The sequence below is a fragment of the Vulpes vulpes genome, chromosome 8, assembly GCF_048418805.1.
Source record: "Vulpes vulpes isolate BD-2025 chromosome 8, VulVul3, whole genome shotgun sequence".
In the NCBI taxonomy this organism is placed as follows: domain Eukaryota; kingdom Metazoa; phylum Chordata; class Mammalia; order Carnivora; family Canidae; genus Vulpes; species Vulpes vulpes.
Genome location: NC_132787.1, coordinates 27,995,595 through 28,015,183, shown reverse-complemented (window position 1 = coordinate 28,015,183; position 19,589 = coordinate 27,995,595). Strand labels below are relative to the sequence as shown.

General features: G+C 34.1%; 1 protein-coding gene and 1 pseudogene across 5 annotated transcripts in view; one reads left to right on the top strand and one right to left on the bottom strand.

Annotated features, from left to right (window-relative positions):
* Positions 1-19,589, top strand: part of PIK3C2G (phosphatidylinositol-4-phosphate 3-kinase catalytic subunit type 2 gamma) — a 364,684-nt gene that overhangs the window by 325,343 nt on the left and 19,752 nt on the right. For 4 of the 5 annotated variants that reach the window (XM_072765938.1, XM_072765941.1, XM_072765937.1 and 1 more), the window contains one exon: positions 9,689-9,786. In XM_072765938.1, coding sequence (XP_072622039.1) covers positions 9,689-9,786 — 98 coding nt within the window. The remainder of the gene's footprint in view (positions 1-9,688; positions 9,787-19,589) is intronic. The other variant, XM_072765940.1, reaches the window with a different exon arrangement.
* Positions 15,014-16,096, bottom strand: LOC140599825 (small ubiquitin-related modifier 1-like; annotated as a pseudogene).

Sequence of the window (19,589 nt, the reverse complement as noted above, 5' to 3'; positions counted from 1 at the left end):
TGGCTCTGGGAAATAGTAATATTCCTTTGCCTTTACTCACCAACTAACCATGCCTTGGTAGAACAATATAAAAATTTATCTTTTTAAAGGGATCCCTGGGTGGCGCAGCGGTTTGGTGCCTGCCTTTGACCCAGGGCGCGATCCTGGAGACCCGGGATCGAATCCCACGTCGGGCTCCCTGCATGGAGCCTGCTTCTCCCTCTGCCTGTGTCTCTGCCTCTCTCTCTCTGTGACTATCATAAATAAATAAAAATTTTAAAAAATATTTATCTTTTTAAAGTGCCAGTCCAATCATCACTCTTCTCTAATTCACACTTTTTCCTTGGCTTCTCATTACCGTTAATTAGGGCCAATGTAATGGGCTTGTAACCTGTGCAGTCACACTAGGCACTGTGCTTAGAAAGGTCCTGCCCTTGGATTAATATTCAGCTGTCACTATCTTGAAATTCTTAGTAATTTTTGTAAAAGGAACCCTGCATTTTCATTTTGCATTTTCATATCACTGAGCCTCAGAAATCATATAGCTACCCCTTCCATGGGATAAAGACCAAATTCCTCATGATGGTGTCCCAGCAGAATCTGGCATCCCCCAATTTCCCTTTCCAGCCTTAATATCAGGCCCTTCTTTATCTTGATTCTTGTGTTTTTTCCAGTTCCTCAACTAAGACAAACACCTCAGCACTTAACAGATGCACCTTCTCTGCCTGGACCACTTGACTCCTATTCTACCTTCTTCATCATGTTTTTTTTTTTTTTTTTTTTGATCCTTCAGCTCTCATCCTATTTGTCTTTGCTATATACTCCTAAAATGTTTTTTCTTCAATATTATTGCAGTGATGTTATGGCTTGTGTGTTTCTTTGTAGGCTAGAAATCCGTGAAGACATAATCCATGTCTATATTGTTCACCATTGTACCCCCAGGGCTTAGCACAGTGTCTAGCCTACTCTAGATTCTCTATAAATAATTACTGAACAAATGATTGATAATAGACAAAACAATGGAAGACACATTTATATTCTCTACCATGGTAGCTTGTCATGGTAGCTTTGTTCATGAAAAGGACAAAAGAGAAGAAACTAAAATCCCTAACCATGCTACTCCCCCCACACTGATTACTTCCTATGGCAGTGCCCTGACACAAGGAATTCACTGCCTTCCCATCACTACAATTCTCTTGAAGTATCACCTAGAAAAAAAATCTACGCATTATCACATTTAAGATTATAGACTCAACCACATTCAACCAAAGCACTACCCAGAAAGTTGCTGGATTTTATCTTGTATATTCTTTAACTCTCTCTAACATGATCCTCTCTAGTCCCTTCAAATTAATATAGGTCCCAAGCCAAATAGTACCCCCACAAAAATATAAAATTATCCATCCTCAACCTGTACACAACACTGACATGTAAGATAGATTTTTGTCAAAGTATAGAGACAATAACATAGGTAATGGAGTGATCAAAGATAACAGTTGTCAGGGTTAAGAGGATGAATCAACAAGCATTTAGATGCCATCGATAATTACAAATGGTTACAAACCAGAGCTTTCAATCATTACCTCACATCACTATTTCTAGTTGGAGATGCTAATTTAAAAGGGAACTTGAAGCCAGAGTCTCCAAGGCAGAGTCTCTCTAGTTAATGTTATACTACTTGCTCTAGCAGAGCCCAGATTAATTATCTATAGGTTGGTTGAAGTATGTTACCCAGGTTTTCAATGTAAATTGTAATTATATGGAAGGACAGAAAGGGAAGTAAATACTTAGAAATAAATACTTACATTGAGTTGTTTCTGAAAATTGAAAGCTTTAAAATATTGTGCATTTTACTGTGTTATATCATATAATATCATGTTTGCAATTAGAAATTATTTTAAGCTTTTACTTGTGGCTGATGTGGGCAAAAAAAGATGAAAAGAAGATGAGAGTTAGAAGACTTTCTCTAATGACTTCATTTCTAATAGCTGGGTGTCAAAGGATATTGCTAAAATCTAACAAGTCAGGCTATAAAAAAGTTAACATGTAATATTAGTGTTAGAGAAACACTAAGATCACAACATTGAATATAATTGAATGGTAGATGAAAGCAGAGTGCAAAAGATTATGCATTTATTAATTTTATCTCTGTTTCTATCAGGAAACAAATATTGTCAAAAAAATAAAAGTCTAAGAATATTAAATAAAAGTAACCACTAGAACAAAAGTAAAAGCTTTTTCTAAGTATCACAAGTACATAAAAATAAAAACAAATTCCTTAGCAAAAGACTTTCTTTAAAAATCATAAAAACAAAAATGTTGTGTTTCTTTAATAACATAAAACAATAAGAACAAAGAGAAATGAATCTATTGTATTGATAAGTATAACTGGACTTAACTCATACATAAAGAAAAAAATTCTGATTGGAGAAAAGTAAAAATCATAACTCTATGCTTTATGTAAAAACACACCTAAGACAAAATGATTTTTAAAAATTGAAAATTAGGGGCGCCTGAGTGGCTCAATTTGTTAAAGCATCTGCCTTCTGCTTAACTCATGATTCCAGGGGTCCTAGGATCAAGCCCCACATAAGGCTCCCTGCTCAGTCTGCTTCTCCCTCTCCCTCTGCTCTTCCCCTGATTGTTTTTTCTCTCTCTCTCTCTCTCTCACTCTCAAATAAATAAAATCTTTTAAAAAAGGAATTGAAAATTAAGCTCCAAGCACAGGTATATTAGGCAAATGCAAAGACATGGAAACCAGAAGTCACAGTCTTAATAAAGAAAAGGTGGCATTTAGGCCAAGAAACATTGAATTAAAAAAGAATGCAACTTTATAATAAGTACAATTCTCAATAAAGATATAAGCATATATATACGTGTGTGTGCTTATATATATATATATATATATATATATATAGGTTGTATATATATAGGTTGTATATATATCTCAATTATATGACAGCAACATATATAAAGCAGAAATTATGGAACATTTAAGGAAAAATACACAACAGACTGGTAATAGGATATTCTAATTCTTTTGATTTATGAAAGACAGTGAAAAAATTAAGTAGATACATAGAAAACTAAATAGTAAAATTAATAAGACAAAATTTATTAATTTGATATATCAAACTCTTTATCATGAAATTGGGTTATATATTAGGTCACAAAGATAATTTCAATTAATCCTAAAAAGTAGAAATAGTACAGACACATTTTCTAATCATGAGAAAATAAAGTGAAAAATTAATTTTACTGAAAGATTCTTATTTAGAGATTTAATTTAAAAACGGCAGCTCTCTTGAACAACCCTTGGGCCAAAAGGACTTAAAAAACAAAACTGCAAAATTTCTAAAGAATAGCTATACCATCAGAGAAGATAAAGCAATTCTCAAAAATTGGAATAATTGGAATAAGACCATAAAACAAACCAAAGGCATACAAAAATAGAAAGAAAGAATAAAGAAGGAAAGAAAGAAAAGAAAGAAAAAGAAAGAAAGAAAAGGAGAAAGAAGAAAGAAAGAAAGAAAGAAAGAAAGAAAGAAAGAAAGAAAGAAAGAGATTCAAGGAGAGATTAATGACTTAGAACACAGAAAATAGAATAAATAAATCTGAAAGCTAAAAGTAAACAACAAAGAATGCAGTAGTTAAACTAATCAAAAGAATAAGGGGAGATGCAAATACAAGAAATATATAGTATTTATAGTATATACATATGAATGAAATAAATACAAAAAGAGAATCAAGAAGTAACCATAGAAAAAGATGAAACTAAAAATAGTAGAGACTACTTTAAGTCTACAAAACTAAATTTGTAAATCTGTCTGAAATAGTGTTCTAGGAAAACCCAATTTACTTACCCTAGAAAAGATTAAGTTTGATGGAAAAGAAAAAGCTTCCAAAGCAACATTCAGAACAACACCAAGTTCATATGATTTCCAGAGGGATTCTACAAAACTCTTAAAAAGTAGATAATTCCACTGTTATTTAAACAATTCCAGACCAAAGTAAGGAAATTTTTCTATATTATTTTTATGAACCAAATAAGTATTTATGCCAGTAGCTGTAAGGATTACAAGAATAGCAAAAAAGGAATCACAACCTAATCTCACTTCTGAGTATCAATGGAAAATTATAAATAAAATATTTGCCAAAACAATCCATGAGCACACTACAGATATGTAATTCACCGGGACCAGAAATGCAAAATGGTTCAATATTGGTAATATACAATATACATGTTATCATCTTTAAATGATATGGTTGTCTCTGCAGACCCTGAAAAGACACTTGATAAATTTCAGTAAACTTTCTTGACAAAGCACTGAAATAAAAATAAGTGCTTCAACATGAGAAAATGTATCTGTCTTGGCTATCCAAAGCCCACATCAGGTATGACAGGATAACAGTGGAAAAACATTTCCACTGAAGTATAAAATAAGACACTATGCCCATGATCATCACAATTACCAACAGATGACTCACTCTTTTAACCTCCTTCAGGTCTTCGCTCAGAATTTACCTTCTCCATGAGAAATCCCCTGATGGTCGCATCTAAAATTGCAAACTGACCCTTATTCTGCTAGTTTCCAGTGTCTTGTCATGTTCTGGGTTTTTATTCTGATCATGTATCATATTCAGTTATCATAAATTTTACATATTTATTATGTGTTTTGCTCTTTTGTATCTCCCCCAAAACTATAGAAATGCCAAGAAAGGAATTTTGTCTAATCTGTTCTAAGGGCTTAGAGCAGTGCCTTGTCCATAAAAGGTCAATAAATATTTATGAAATGACTGTATGAAACTTTAAAAAAATTAGAAACAAACTTTAGAAGACAAGATGAACAATGTCTACCAGTAATACCATTACTGGTATTACCAATGGTAATACCATTACCATTACCTGGAGAAATAAGAATCAATTAAGAATCTATCACAAATTATGAAGATCTAATAAAGGTAGAAGGTACCAAATTGATATAAAGCTATCTATTGCATATAAATATATGCAATAGAATGTAGATAAAAGAATAAAAGTAAAAGAAAGATAGAAGAAAGATCCTATTTGGAATAGCAGGGAAAAAAACACCTAGGAATAAATTTAACAGAAGTGTGCAAGATCAAATGAAGAAAACTTCAAAACATTATTGAGGAATTTCAAAAATGCCTTGAACAAATGGAAAGACATAGTATGCTCTCATAAAGGAAGATTCTACATCATAAAAATGTCAGATATTTCTGATTTAACTTTGAATATAGTTTTTAAAAATATTAATGGATTTATTTTTAAATAGGAAAGTTAATTCTACAGTTCATAAACAAAAATAGACAAAGGCCAAGAAATTTTGACAAAAGCATGAAGTAAGATTAGCCCTACCATATATATAAAACATATTACAAAGCCCCAAATAATTGAAATACTGTGGCATTGGCCCCAAAAAATGAATAAATAGAACATAATAGAATGTCCATAAATAGAGTGAAATATAGTCAGAGATTTAATATGTGGCCAGACCACTAAGGAAAAATTCAGTCAATAGTGTTGAGAGAGCATATTTCACACCATGTGCCAGTGTAATACCAAATGGATGAAAGACTTTAAATGTAAATAATAAAGTCATATATTTGACAAAGAAAACAGAAAAAAATCCTTTATAGTCTGAGGATGAGCTAGTATAGTTATGACTAAAAATCCAGAAGCCATAATAATTTTGCTGTATATAAAAAAACTATAACAGAGTTTTAAAAAATTCAAAGATAAATTACAAAATGGGTGAGATATTTGCAATTTATCACAAACAGTGGTCATCAAATATGTAACCAACTCCTAGAGATTGATAAGAAAAAGACCAACAACCAAATAGAATATTGTGCAAAGAATTTAAAAGATGATATGCACACAAAAATACAAAGGCTCTTCAGCAGAAAAGGGATCCGCAAACTCACTCATAATAAAAATGCAAATTAAAATCATACTGATACCATTTTTAACTCATCAGATTGCAAAAATTCCAAAATTTAATTAATAAGCTTGGTTACAAATCAGCCAGCACTCTACACTGATGATGGTAATGCAAATTGGTACAACCTCCATGAAAGGTGGTTTGGCAACAATAATCAAAATTACAGATGCTAATACCCTTCCACCAGGAATTCTGCTGCTGGAAATTTATCCTATAATATTTGTGCACAGGTTCAAAAATGATATGCATACAAAACTGTTTATTACAGCATGATTTGTAACAGCTGAAAAATATTAGAAACAACCCATATGCCATCAGTGGAGAAGTGGTTAAATAAATTATAGCATTTCACATAATGGAATAATATACAAGTGTATTTTTTTAAAAATAAAGAAACTTTGTATATTATAGAAATTTCTCCAAGATCTTTGTGCAAAATAGTAAATATTATGGAATAGTGGGAGGGGGAAATAAAAGTACTTATTCATATTTGCTTATATGGAGAAACTATGGAAGGATGTGTTCCTCTGGAGGGATAAATGGTGGAGGAACTGGGTGCATATTATTATGAATGGATAGGTATTAGGAATGAATAGGCATTACTGTATATTTTTAAAATAAATTTTTATTTTTTAGTTATATGAATAGATTATTATCTGAAAAAATATTTGGAAATGCTACTTTTTTTAACATTCATGGACACATTGTGCATAAGTGCTATATTAGCTGCTATACTGTCATGCATTCAAACATTTCAACACAATCATCCTTGGATCAATAATATTTCAACAGCTCTTAAGGTTTTATAAATGGTTGGATTAAACATAATCAGATTCTCCAGACTAACTTGAAGCAGAAAATCAAAATATTCTAGCATCTTCTTGTCCATAGGAAATGGATATATGGATTTTGTTTTTTGGATTTTTGGATTCTTCATTTAAACTCTCTCTTAGATTATTGCCCCTTCTTTGCCCCTTTACAGCATGGTGTTTAAGAACACAGACTTTAGAGATCATTTAACCCTGCATGGTTTATTATCTGCATGACCTTTAACCAAATGCCTTTGGCTCCTCATGTGTAAAACAGAAGTAACAAAAACTTTATAGATTTGCTATGAGGATTGAGTTATTTCATGTACATAAAGCTCTTAGCCCAATGTTAGGCATACAGTAAAAGTTTTAGAAATACTAAGTACCTCTACTATTACCACATTGACTACTAAAACTTCCTGGAGGCCTGAATTTTCACTGAGTTCTGAGCTCTGCCTATATTGACAGATACTGGTTTACTAATCTGTCACTAGAGTTTCAGAGTAGAATATCACTTCGGTTAGTTTAACAGTTACAGTTACTATTTAAACACTCAATCATAAACTTATGCTAATTTCTTACTTTTGAATTAAAACTCCTCTGATTAAATATATTGAGTTTCTATGTAGTAATCTTTTCACTCTTTAATTAAAAAATAATGTTCGTTGTGCATCAAAAGGTCATCAGCATTTTTACCATTCTTATACCAAAATCCAATTACATTTTTTTTACTATGAATTCAATTTACCTCAGTACTATTTGAGGTAAATTATCTCATAGTATCTCTAACTCAACAATATCTCTCAGTCATTGTAATCAAATAAAAATATTTTAAGGAAGAATATTATTATTTTTTTTATGTAATTACCATTTCAATTATAAGAAACAATGCCAATTTTAATTATCACAATGTCAATAATCCACATTAACAAGAACATTAGTAAATATTACCTACAGGTAATGTGTAAACTACTCTTACAAACATGTAAAAATCTTTGGAAACGGAAACATACCAGTCAGGTTTTCTTATCAAAAGTTGGAGAGAATTGGAGAGCTGAAACTTACTCTCAGAAAACAATGTGGACCACAATGAGCCCATAGTAGAACATTACCAAATTCCTGTTATTAATAAATTTCTAATTTCCCTCAGAGAATATACAACCAGAGATAGCCAATGGAAATATCAGAAAAACTACAAATTATGCTTAATCTGTATAAAACAAAAAATTTTAATTAAAAACTAAAGCCTTCATTCCAAAGATGGAATGATATAACTTGAGAAAGAATAAGACTACTCTTATTATTAAATAAATGTTTAGTGTGACATTATGGAGCAAGCACTGATTTATATATCCCTTGGGTATATAGTGCAAAAAGTAAGCCTTGAGGTAGATTATAATCCACTAAACAAATTGAGGCACATCAGATAATAATTTTGATACAACTATTAAGTGATAAGGGCTGTGCTAGGAGTTCAAAGGGAGGTGACCACAGAAACTATTTTGCATCTTAATTAGGCCTCTAGAAAGATAAAGGTTCAATAGGAAAAATGGTAAAAGAGGTCATTTCAAATAAAGAGAATAATATGAACAATGACTGGAAGGAAATAGCAGAGCGTGTTTGTAGAACTGAACATACAGACTACAGCATGGAATAATAACAGTGGGAAATAAAAAAAAAAAAAAACCAGAAAGATTCAATAAGAAGCAACAATATACTGGGACACCTGGGTGGCTCAGCGTTTGAGCATCTGCCTTTGGCTCAGGGCGTGATCCGGAGGGCCCGGGATCAAGTCCTACATTGGGCTACCTGCATGGAACCTGCTTCTCTCTCTGCCCCTCTCTCCCTCTCTCTCTCTCTCTCTCTCTCTGTGTGTGTGTGTCTCATGAATAAGTTTAAAAATCTTAAAAAAAAGAGCAACAATATAAATCTGAGAAATTCTGATTTTTTTCATAGGTACTGGAAAGCCATGAACAGTACTTTGATCAAAAGAATAATTTTATAGAAGTTGCTGTAGGAGCAATATATTGGTAATTGTGTATAAATGGGTTGGGGTTCTAGGATAGGGGAAGAGAATGTTCTAGTAGTTCAGACAAGAGATTCATATGAGTCTGAACTAGGAGCTGTGGAAATAGATAGGAAGAGATGAATGCAAATATATGGAGAAGACATTACTAATTGCAAACATGAACTGAGAGGTTACATTGTGAAAACTGTTGAATTTCTTAGTTGATCATCTCAACTATACCCTGCAGTAGGTAACTGTCATCTCCATTTTAAAGAAACCAATTATCTTAGTCATAAGTTAATTATACACACATAACACAATCTTAAGTATAGTACTGGGACCTGAACCCCAGGCTCACTGACTTTTAAAGCCAGCACTTCATGCTAATACTTAAGCTTAATGGTACTGAAGGTTGAGAAAATTAGAGCCAGAAATGGCACTAAGTTTTCAAGCTTAAATAATTGGGAAAATAATCAATCAAAACAAACACAAAATCAATCAGAAACACAAAATATGAGGAGAAAGAGTTGGTTCAGGATGATTAGACACAAATCGCATCGTTAACCAATTGAGTTTCCTAAAGAATATTATGTTTTCTGCCTGATTTGAAGAATGTTTCTTTTTTTTTAACATTTAATTTATTTATTCATGAGAGACACAGAGAGAGAGAGGCAGAGACCCAAGCAAAAGGAAAAGCAAAGGGAGAATCAGTCTCCCTGCAAGGAGCCCGATGCAGGACTCGATCCCAGTTTCCTGGGATCACGCCCTGAGCCAAAGGTAGACATTCAACCGCTGAGCCACCCAGGCGTCCCTGAAGAATGTTTCTTTTGCATATTATTCATTGACTCCATTTTAGTCTTTAAATGTTTAATTTATACTGTGATGAACCACTTCCAATTTAACCCACCAAAATTCTATTGCTTTAGCAGGTGAGAAGTTTCCTGACAAGACGCCTAAGGTGCAGTTAGTGATATCACATGAGGATGCGAAGCTGACCATACTAGTGAAACACATGAAAAACATTGTAAGTTTATTATTTCTAATAAGAAACATGTAAGCCTACATTTAGAAATCACTTCCCTCCTTCCAGCAATTAATGTCAACATTAGTGAGAGAAATGGGGCCAGCCACCAAGTTTAAGTGAGGAACAGTAGACCAATTACAATGTTCTGCCTCAGTATGACTGTGATCTCTGGGGTAAAGACTATAAAATGTTTTACAGGCAAAGTCCTAGAATGAAAATTAGGCTTTATTCACAATGAAGCATCAGGCCAAATCTAGTGAAAAAGGTTTGAAAATGCAGGACTAACTGGAGTATTGAGATCCAAAGGGAAAAAGTTAGGTCCCGAGAATTTACATCTATCTCATCCTACTGAGCTTAGTGGAACATTAACTCATCTCTGAATAGTGCCAGCACTTTCTCTGTGAAGCCAGGAACTCTTAGGCTTTCCTCCTAGATACCCATGGAGTACCTTGAGTTTATACCACCAAAACAGTTATGTTTTGATGTAATTACTCAAAGATATATCTTTCCCCCACAAAATAATTTTTTGAGGGCAGGAACCCTATCTTTGTATCCCAGAACCTAGGACAACAATGGTAGTTAGCCTCTAAAGAAAACTGAAAGCTCTTCCATTATACCCCATTCGTCTCTGAAGATGGGTCAAGTCAGAGGCACAGAGAGCAATTGGAGCATTGTCATTAAGTAAGAGAAGGTTTCTGCATCACAGTGTAATTGATTAATGGTCCAGGTCTGGGTGCATAAACCAAGAGGGGTAACTCTAAGCTTTGCCACTTGTCCAGTCTTCCTCTAGTCTACTCAAAACAGATCCTCCATTTGCCAAAACTCCCAGGATACTGCTCTATAGAAAGTCAGTAGCCCTATTTTGGCTCTATCCCTTACACACATATGTCTCTCATGATGTGCTTGGAAAGACTTTAAAAAGCAAACTCTTTTCATTGTGACGTGCATCTGGAACATACTAGAATTTAGTCAATATCTGTTCAGTAGACAAATAGTTGGCATTATTTGCAGGGGATACATCCTTTACAAACTTAGTATTAGCCAGATAGCCAAGAATGCTTGTTTATAGATCTATGGTGCTCATAATCAACAATTTTTGTAATATCTGGACAAATATTATGAGATGTGTTTTGTAAAACTTTTACTAACTAAAGTAATTATTTTAGTTGCTTTTGATAAGATTATCATCTTAAATGAGAACAGGAGTTGTTAAGAAATTCTTAGTCTGGGAAATGAAGACTCAATGAGATATTATTTATGGCTGTCTACATATTCATAGACTTTAATAATCTGTATAAATATATGTAATAAAGTAAAAGAATGTTAAGAAATGATGTCAATCAAGTTAACAGAACTTATATTTGTATATGATTATTAGTTGAAAATAGTCCTCTTGAAAATTATGTATTTATTCCAGTAGTGTCATAGCTCAGAATGTTTTAGAACATGCTTGTTGACATTGCTTTTCAATCTGGCATATAAACCACACAGTAAACTTGGTGATATTACTCAATAGTCATGCCTAATATTTGATCAAAAGCAGTATTAACCAATTTGATCACCCATTTTATTCACCAGATAAATCCCCAAATTACTTTTGACAGTTTTCAAAAATGCATTTTATAGCAAGATGAAGTTGTGCTGACAATAAGAATATTCAAAACAAAAGTGATGCAGCATAAAGGGAGGAGGGAAAGTGAGTAAGAGCAAAAATACAAGATTTAGATCAAGTGAGGGGTAAATGGCAAATGACCAGGTAAATCCTACCAAAGGTAAAAAACCATCTAGGGCCACGAGAGCCTCTACATTGCCAATGTCCTCTGAAAGAACGTTATTAATAATGAAGTAATACTCCTTGCAGTCTAACTTCTCAGTCTAAATGCCAGTTCTTCTCTTCTCCCTAATCTCTTAGCATTGCCCTGGAATTTATTCCTACACCTCTTCTCTCTTCTATTTCCAGCCCTGTGGCTTGAAATATCACTTACGTGTCTTTCTCTTCCATATTTATAACTCCAGCTTGGAAGTCTCCCTAAAATCCAGAGGCATGTATGTAACCGATTACTCAACAACTCTAGTAGAAATTGAATAGGCACCACAACCTTAAGCTACACCAAATCAAACTTCTGATTATTGCCCCCTAAACCTGCTTCCTTTGCAATCTTTCTCATGTCAGGAAATAGCACCTTTATCCTACGATTTACTCAAGTTAAGTCCTTAAAACCATTCTGACATCTCTCACAAACTACAACCAATTTATCAGCAAATTCTGTCAGCACTGCTTTCACAATAAATCCAGAATTCCACAACTTTGCACCTTCACTGCTACCACAACTACCATAAATGGTTCAAGCCACCATCATCCCCCACCTGAATCACTGCCATAATTTCTTAACACATCTGCCTGCTTCTGCTCATATTTCTTTCTAATCTCTTCCTAACCTAGGAGTCAGAATATTCCTTTGAGAGTAAAAGTCAGATCTTGTCATTCTTCTCTCATATCCTTCAGAGAGTGAGGCCTTACATCACTTACAATGAAAGCTGTAGTACTTATTAATGATCTATTAAGCCCTGCCAATCTGGCCTCCGTGACCTCTCCAACCCCATCTTCACAGACTCCCTCAATCACTCCACTCCAGCTTCAGTAACTTCCTTCTTGCTCCTTAAATATCACAAACATTTGTACCTGTTACCCACTTTATCTGGAATGCCCTTCCCCAGGCTCATGGCTCAATCCCACATGTCCTAAAGGACTATGGCTTACTGCCACCTTTTCAGTGAGGTCCTCTCTGATTCCCAAATGTAAAACCACAAAGCCACTACTTGTTGCCACTTCCAAACTTCCTTTCCTCCTTTACTTTCTCCACTGCCCTGTGTCACTGCTATAAGCCAAGGGGCTTAAACAGTGTCAAGTACACTGTTGTGTACTCAGGTGCTCAATGAATACTTTATTGAATAAAAGAATGTCCAATTTCTGATGTGAATAAATAAGAATTAGGATCTTGTTCACCTTGCAAAACCCATCACAACAAAGCTCTTATGCCTTGTATTTTTCACAACTTCCTTTATATGACTATTTCTTCTGCTTATCTGAAGACAGAGATACCACTGTAATATAAATGACAGGAAAATATATCTATAAATTCTCCACATATTTTTTTGCTCATTTCAAGTTTTAACTAATTATTATTTATTTTTGAGCCTTTAGTGTTTTCATGTGCTGAAGTAATCAGACTAAAGAAGTTGTGCTTCATTTTATTTTAATGTTAAAATGTATTATTCTGCCTGCAGTTCTGTTATATTTAATATTAAGTGTGATGAAAAGAATTGTTTATCTTATATTGAATCTTTAAAGATTTGCTCTAAGAATTACTTCTCTCCTGTGAATTCATAAGCTAAAACAAAATTGCTAAAAAGATTTTCCCTTTTAAAGCAGCCCAAAATGATTTATCCTAGTGAACAGAGACTGACAAAGTAATGCAGTTATTTAGAAGCTTGGCCAAGGTTTTTTAAAATAATATTTCAGTTTATATAACAAAGAAATATATAAAAATAATTTAGATTTAAAACATTTTTAAAAATCTTTCTAGCATTTTCCCATGTAGCCCACTATAAAATGCCTCTTCCATTGACATCTGCATGTCTCTCTATGCATTGAAATGTCTGTAATGTCTCTCCTCATCTCTGTATTCCCCTAGGCTGTGATACTTCCAGACAGTTTTCTTTTACCTGCTCTAGAATATGTGCATTCTTAAAGGCTCTAAAAGTAATCAATAAGGATTCCAGACTCTCTTCTGATATTAAATATGCTCACACTGTCAGAAACTCATACACTGTAACAAAATAATATGATTTCAAATGAGGAACAAGGGAAGCAGGACATACCTCAAATGGAGTGCTGTTTAAGCCTTTTGTAAGACACAAAATAGGAGAGAATAGTTGCTATATGAAAATTAACAGGTGAAAAGATAAGAAATAACAAGTGTTGATGAGAATGTGGAAAAAAGGGAACCCTTGTGCAATATTGTTCATGGGAATGTAAATTGGTGTAGCTATTGTGGAAAACATTGTGGAAGTTCCTCAAAAAATTAAAAATAGAAATACCATATGATCCAGTAATTTCACTACTGGATATTTGCCTGAAAAGATTAAAACACTAATTTGAAAGGATATATGTACCCCTATACATATGGCAGCATTACTTACGATACCTAAGATATGGAAGCAACTCATGTGTCCATCAACTGATGAATAGATCAGGGAAATAGTGTGTGTGTGTGTATATATATATATAATCCTATTACTCAGCCATTAAAAAGAATGAGTTCTTGCCATTTGTGACAACATGGATGGACCTAGAGGGTATAATGCCAAGTGAAATAAGTAACATATGATTTTACTTATAGGTGGAATCTAAAAACAAATGAATAAATAAATAAAAGAAGAAATAGACCTATAGAACACAAACTATTCTTTGCCAGAGGGGAGGGGAGTAGGGGAATGGGCAAATGAGTAAAGGGAAGTGGGAGATGCAGGCTTCCAATTATGACATGAAAAAATCCTGGGGATAAAAGATACACCATAAGGAATATAGTCAACGATAATGTAATAGCATGGTATGGTGACAAATGTTAGTTACACTTGTGGTGAGCTTAGTATAACATATAGACTATGTTGTATACCTGAAACCAATGTAACATTGTGAGCCAATTACAATTTTTTAAAAAAAGATTTAGGTAGCCTTATTATCCAATAAGCAACTCGTATGTAATTAATTAAAAGGCCTGTTTCATCTTGCTATGAATATTCATGGCATTAGATCTTCCAGCTATAGGCTCAAAATGGATGAAGGAGCAGAAATGATGGGACTTGTCTCATTCTATGAGAAGACATATGTATCTAGAGGGATAGTACTGGTTAAAAACTTGATCTCATCATTTATAGCCCTAAACCTGTCTTCTGACCATATCAAATTCTCCAACAGTAAAAGAATTGGCTTCAGAAGCAGTAAGGATAAAACTTTATTCTCATTTCTTTTCTCCCTCCTCTACCCATTTTCTTCCTCTATTTTTTTGTCATTATTTTTCTTTTCACTTTTATTTCCAAATAATATTAGCCTAAATTTAGCTATAGGACAGAATATACAAATACAAAAATACAGATTTAGTATGTCCTTTTCATTGTTGGATTTGCTTAAACATTTGGGGTGATAGACATCGGGTACTAGATTTTTTTTAACAAATATTTTGTTTATTTTAATGAAGCTGGTACAGACAATGTCCATTTAAAATCCATATCCCAGGCCAAAAAGTACAAATAAAATAAAAAAAGAGCAGTGTTCTGTTGAATACACTTCTGCATGAATAACTTTATTAACTGCTAGTGAAAATTAGAACTTTTCTGGGATCTTCTGACAAGACTTTTATCTTAAAATGCTTTCTCTTCAGTGAAGCCATCTTTGGAGTTAGTCATTTACTCTCATCATCTCTGTCTTCTTGACTCTGGCCTGATATTTCTCTTCTTTTGGTCCAGACCCTCAAATTTTAAAAGAAGCTTCAAGTTAAGGAAAGGTCATTCTTTCACAGTTCAGTTCTCTGAAAAACTTCCATCTCCCACTGAAAGTCATAGTCCAGGAGTGAAGCAATCACATGCTAGAACTTCAGGGCCAATTGGAAAATCATCACGAACACTTGTATTGGTCAATCTTATTTATCACAAGCCTGAAAATGCACAGTCCTGGAAAAGGTGGCCTTTCTGTGCACACATGTAATTTTTAAAAAGGAAAGGGCAATATGAAGGGGGCTGAGGTTTGATCACCAAAAATCAGCACAATGAAAACAAGTGATAATGAATAATGGGCACTAGAATTCAAATTACCAGATGTTTTAAAGAGATGGGGTGCCAGTTTTCAATTCCGTTTTGAACACCACATTACAAAAGAACTATTTTTAAAAATAAAAAAAGGATTGAGGGTAAAGAAAAAAAAGAATATCTAAATCATTGAATGACCCCCTGTTTGTTCCTGATAAACTACAATCACATCTTCTTCCTCCATTCCCAGTTCTTTTGGAGTGTGATTATCAGCAATTCTCTGACCTTCAAAGAGAAACCTGAGTGAATTCATTGGAACTCCCTTTCTTTGACAGTATGATTCTTTGAGTTTCTTGAGATGTGTTGCCATTTTCACTTTGAAGTGAATCTCACTGCGAACCTGTCCAATGACTTTGAGTTTAATGTATTCTCCTTACTTCTTATCCCCCAAGTCCTCAGTTGAAGGTTTTGCCTCCTAGTCAGACATGGTGATGGTGGCTTCACCCAGGGTCTCTGCACTGCAGCAGCCTCGGGTAGGCAGAACCTCGCTCCGGGGTTTACAAATCTGTCTCTCTTCCCCACAGCACAACAGCGCGGCTCGGGTACTACATTTTAAAACACACACACACATTTCGACCTTTAATGCACTGAAATAAATATAAAAAGAAAAGAAAAGAAACAGGAGAGAAAGAAGTAGACTCAAATACATTGATAAGAACCCCTGGCTAAACACACACACACACACACACACACACACACACACACATACATTTCATTACATTTTATTTTCAATTAAAAAAATTTCTCACAATTTTAATGTATATGCGTAGCTTGGAGGTTCTTACTTTTAAAATATACATTCCTGGGACACCTGCATGGCTCAGCAGTTGAGCATCTGCCTTTGGCTCAGGGCATGGTCCCCTGTCTGGAATCGAGTCCCACATCAGGCTCCCTGCGAGGAGCCTGCTTCTCTCTCTCTAATGAATAAATAAATAAATAAATCTTAAAATCAAATATACTTTCCTATGTGCAATTCCCAGTGATTGATTCTGTAACTATTGGTTGGTATTTTTTTCTTTTGAGAGAGAGAAAGAGAGTGTACATGAGTAGGGAGGGGCAGAAGGGTGGAAGGAGAGGGAGAGAGAGAATCCCAAGCAGGTTCCATGCCCAGTGTGGAACCTGATGTAGGGCTTCATCTCACAACCCTGTAATCATGACCTGAGCCAAAATCAATAGCTGGATACTTAACCAACTAAGCCACTCAGGCACCTGTAGGTTGGTATTTCTATGTGTTTTACAGGCATCTCTTGATCTCATATATCCCTCTGTTCTTTCATATCTAGACTTGTTTTCTTCTCTCTTGATCCCAAGTATGAGCATTCCAGAAGGCTCTTTGACACCAGTAGTCCATGGACCACATTTTGAGAAACATTTCTCAAGTGGTTAAATACCCTACAAGTGGCACTCTACATATAATGAGTTCGGTACATGGCAATAAGCAAATTATGGTGCCTATTAGAGAAAACACTTAGATTTAGTAAAGTTAACAAAAGAGGGTTTTGAGGGGCACATGAATGGCTCAGTCAGTTAAGCGGCTGACTCCAGATTTTAACTCTGGTCATGATCTCATGGTCCTTAATTGAAGCCCCATGTGGGACTCTACAATCAGCAGAGTCTGCTTGAGATTCCCTCTCCCTCTGTCTTCCCCCACCACCCCTACTCACACATTTGCTCTCTCTCTAAAAAAGAAAAAAAAGGGGTGCCTTGATGCACAATCAGTTGAGGAGCTGACTTGGTTTTCTCTTGAGTCCTGATCTCAGAGCTGTGAGATAAAGCCTGCCTTGGGCTCCATGCTCAGCTTGAAATATGGTCAAGATTCTCTCTCCCTCTCTCTCTGCCCCTCCTACCCATGTTCTCTCTCTCTCAAATAAGATAAATAAATCTTTTTTAAAAGAAAGAGGCTGTGAAAATAAAGCACACATGATGGCAATGCTCAACATATAAAAACAACAGTGTTCTGTGTATCCTTTTAAAACTAACTTGGCTAAGTCCTCTGCCTATCCCAATTCAATTTTTTTAATCTAGATTTTTTTAACAGAAATTTGTCATTGTTCCATCCTAGATGCACTTCAATATAAACCAACATCAATTTCTTGATAAAAGGCAACTTTCCAATAATAATTATCCCGATTGGCCCATTATGACATCAGTCTCCTATTTCAAAGGATATGATGCAAAGCAGTGGATAGTGAAAACTAGCCAACCTAGATATAGATATTGATTTTTTTTTACCAAGGAAACACTGACCCTCAAAGATTACCAATTATCTCTTAATGAAGCAAACCATAAATTGTTCTTAAACCTATAATAAATCATATGCTAATGATAATAGATCTCTTTCCAACATCAGTATCTTTAACTAGTCCTTCCTTTGTGAACTTTACTATTTTGGAATTTTCATGAAATCTCACTGTCCATCTATTCTCTAAACTTCTTTGATAGCACTCTTTCTTAGGCTTCCTTAGCTTTTATAAATTTAAACTAGTTAATGTATGTAGTGGCTTAATAAATGCTGGCATATTCACCTTTAGTCCTTAAATGAGAAGAGTTTCCAGTATTCAGAGCTTTAACTCTTCAAACTGATTTCCTCAAAAATTCCATTTAGTCTTGTGACTTCGAAGATTATGTGAATTACTCCTAAATTTATATCTCTACTTTAAATATTTCTCTGAACTCAATTTACATATTTTCAACTGCCTGATGGGCATGTGCATTCTGATATCTTGCCATCTCTTTAAACTCAATATTTCTAAATTATAGTTCTCTACTTTTCACTAAAATCAACTCTCACTCTTATCTACTTATTTCAAAAAATTGTTACACCAATCTCAAGTAACCTTAATCAAAATTCTCTATTATTTATTTTCTATATTTTAACTTGTTCCAGTACCTCTATGTATAATCATCAGCAAATCCTTTTATTTTTTTCTTAAAGATTTTATTTATTTACTCATGAGAAACACACAGAGAGAGAGACAGAGACACAGGCAGAGAGAGAAGCAGGCTCCATGCAGGGAGCCTGTTGTGGGACTTGATCCAGGGATTCTAGGATCATGCCTTGAGCCAAAGGCAGATGCTTAACTACTGAGCCACCAAGGTATCCCATCAGCAAATCATTTTAGTTCCCTGTTACTTTTATTATTGCCAAAATCCTATCCTATATTATCTATTAATTCACCTGTGGATTATTTTGATTGATTGTTATATTCCTATCCTTGTTTTCTACTTCTTTTAATCCATTTTGCACAAAACATCCTAAAATTCCATTTTTAACATATCAATAAATTTCCATTTTTAACATATCAACAAATATGCTAATAGAACCTTTGTAAAACTCAAACTCTTTAGCCTAATATTTAAGATACTACACAGTTTAGCTGTACCTACCTTGATATCCACCACACACACACAAAACTTATATTATGTTCAAAATGGTTCATTCATTTTTTTACCAAACACACTCTAGTCCTTCTAGCAACCTATATCATACTTCTACTTACCTTCTGTTTACTTTCTATATCCATTCCAACTTCCAGGCTCAGCTCAAACCTCTCATCCTTTCTGAATGATGCCTTATCTCAGTTCTTGAAACTTATCTTTTTGGCTCATCTTGTAGTTTCAATTTGAAAATATACTGATTGTAAAAATTGTCAGAAATATATTTTGTATACTCTTCAGTGCCTAGCATAATACTATGTCCTTAATACATGTTTGTTAAATTAGTGAATATTCATTTACATCACTGAGAAAAATAGCCACAATGCAGGGCAGTGTAATTTGAGCTATATTTATAAATGAATAGCTTTTCTCTGTGAATTCTGCTGCCTATAATACTTGATACTAATCTGAGAATGATAAATATTTGACCTTCACATCAGTCTTACTTGAAAATAGAGTGATTTCCTGCTGAGGATTATTTCTCTAAATATTCAACA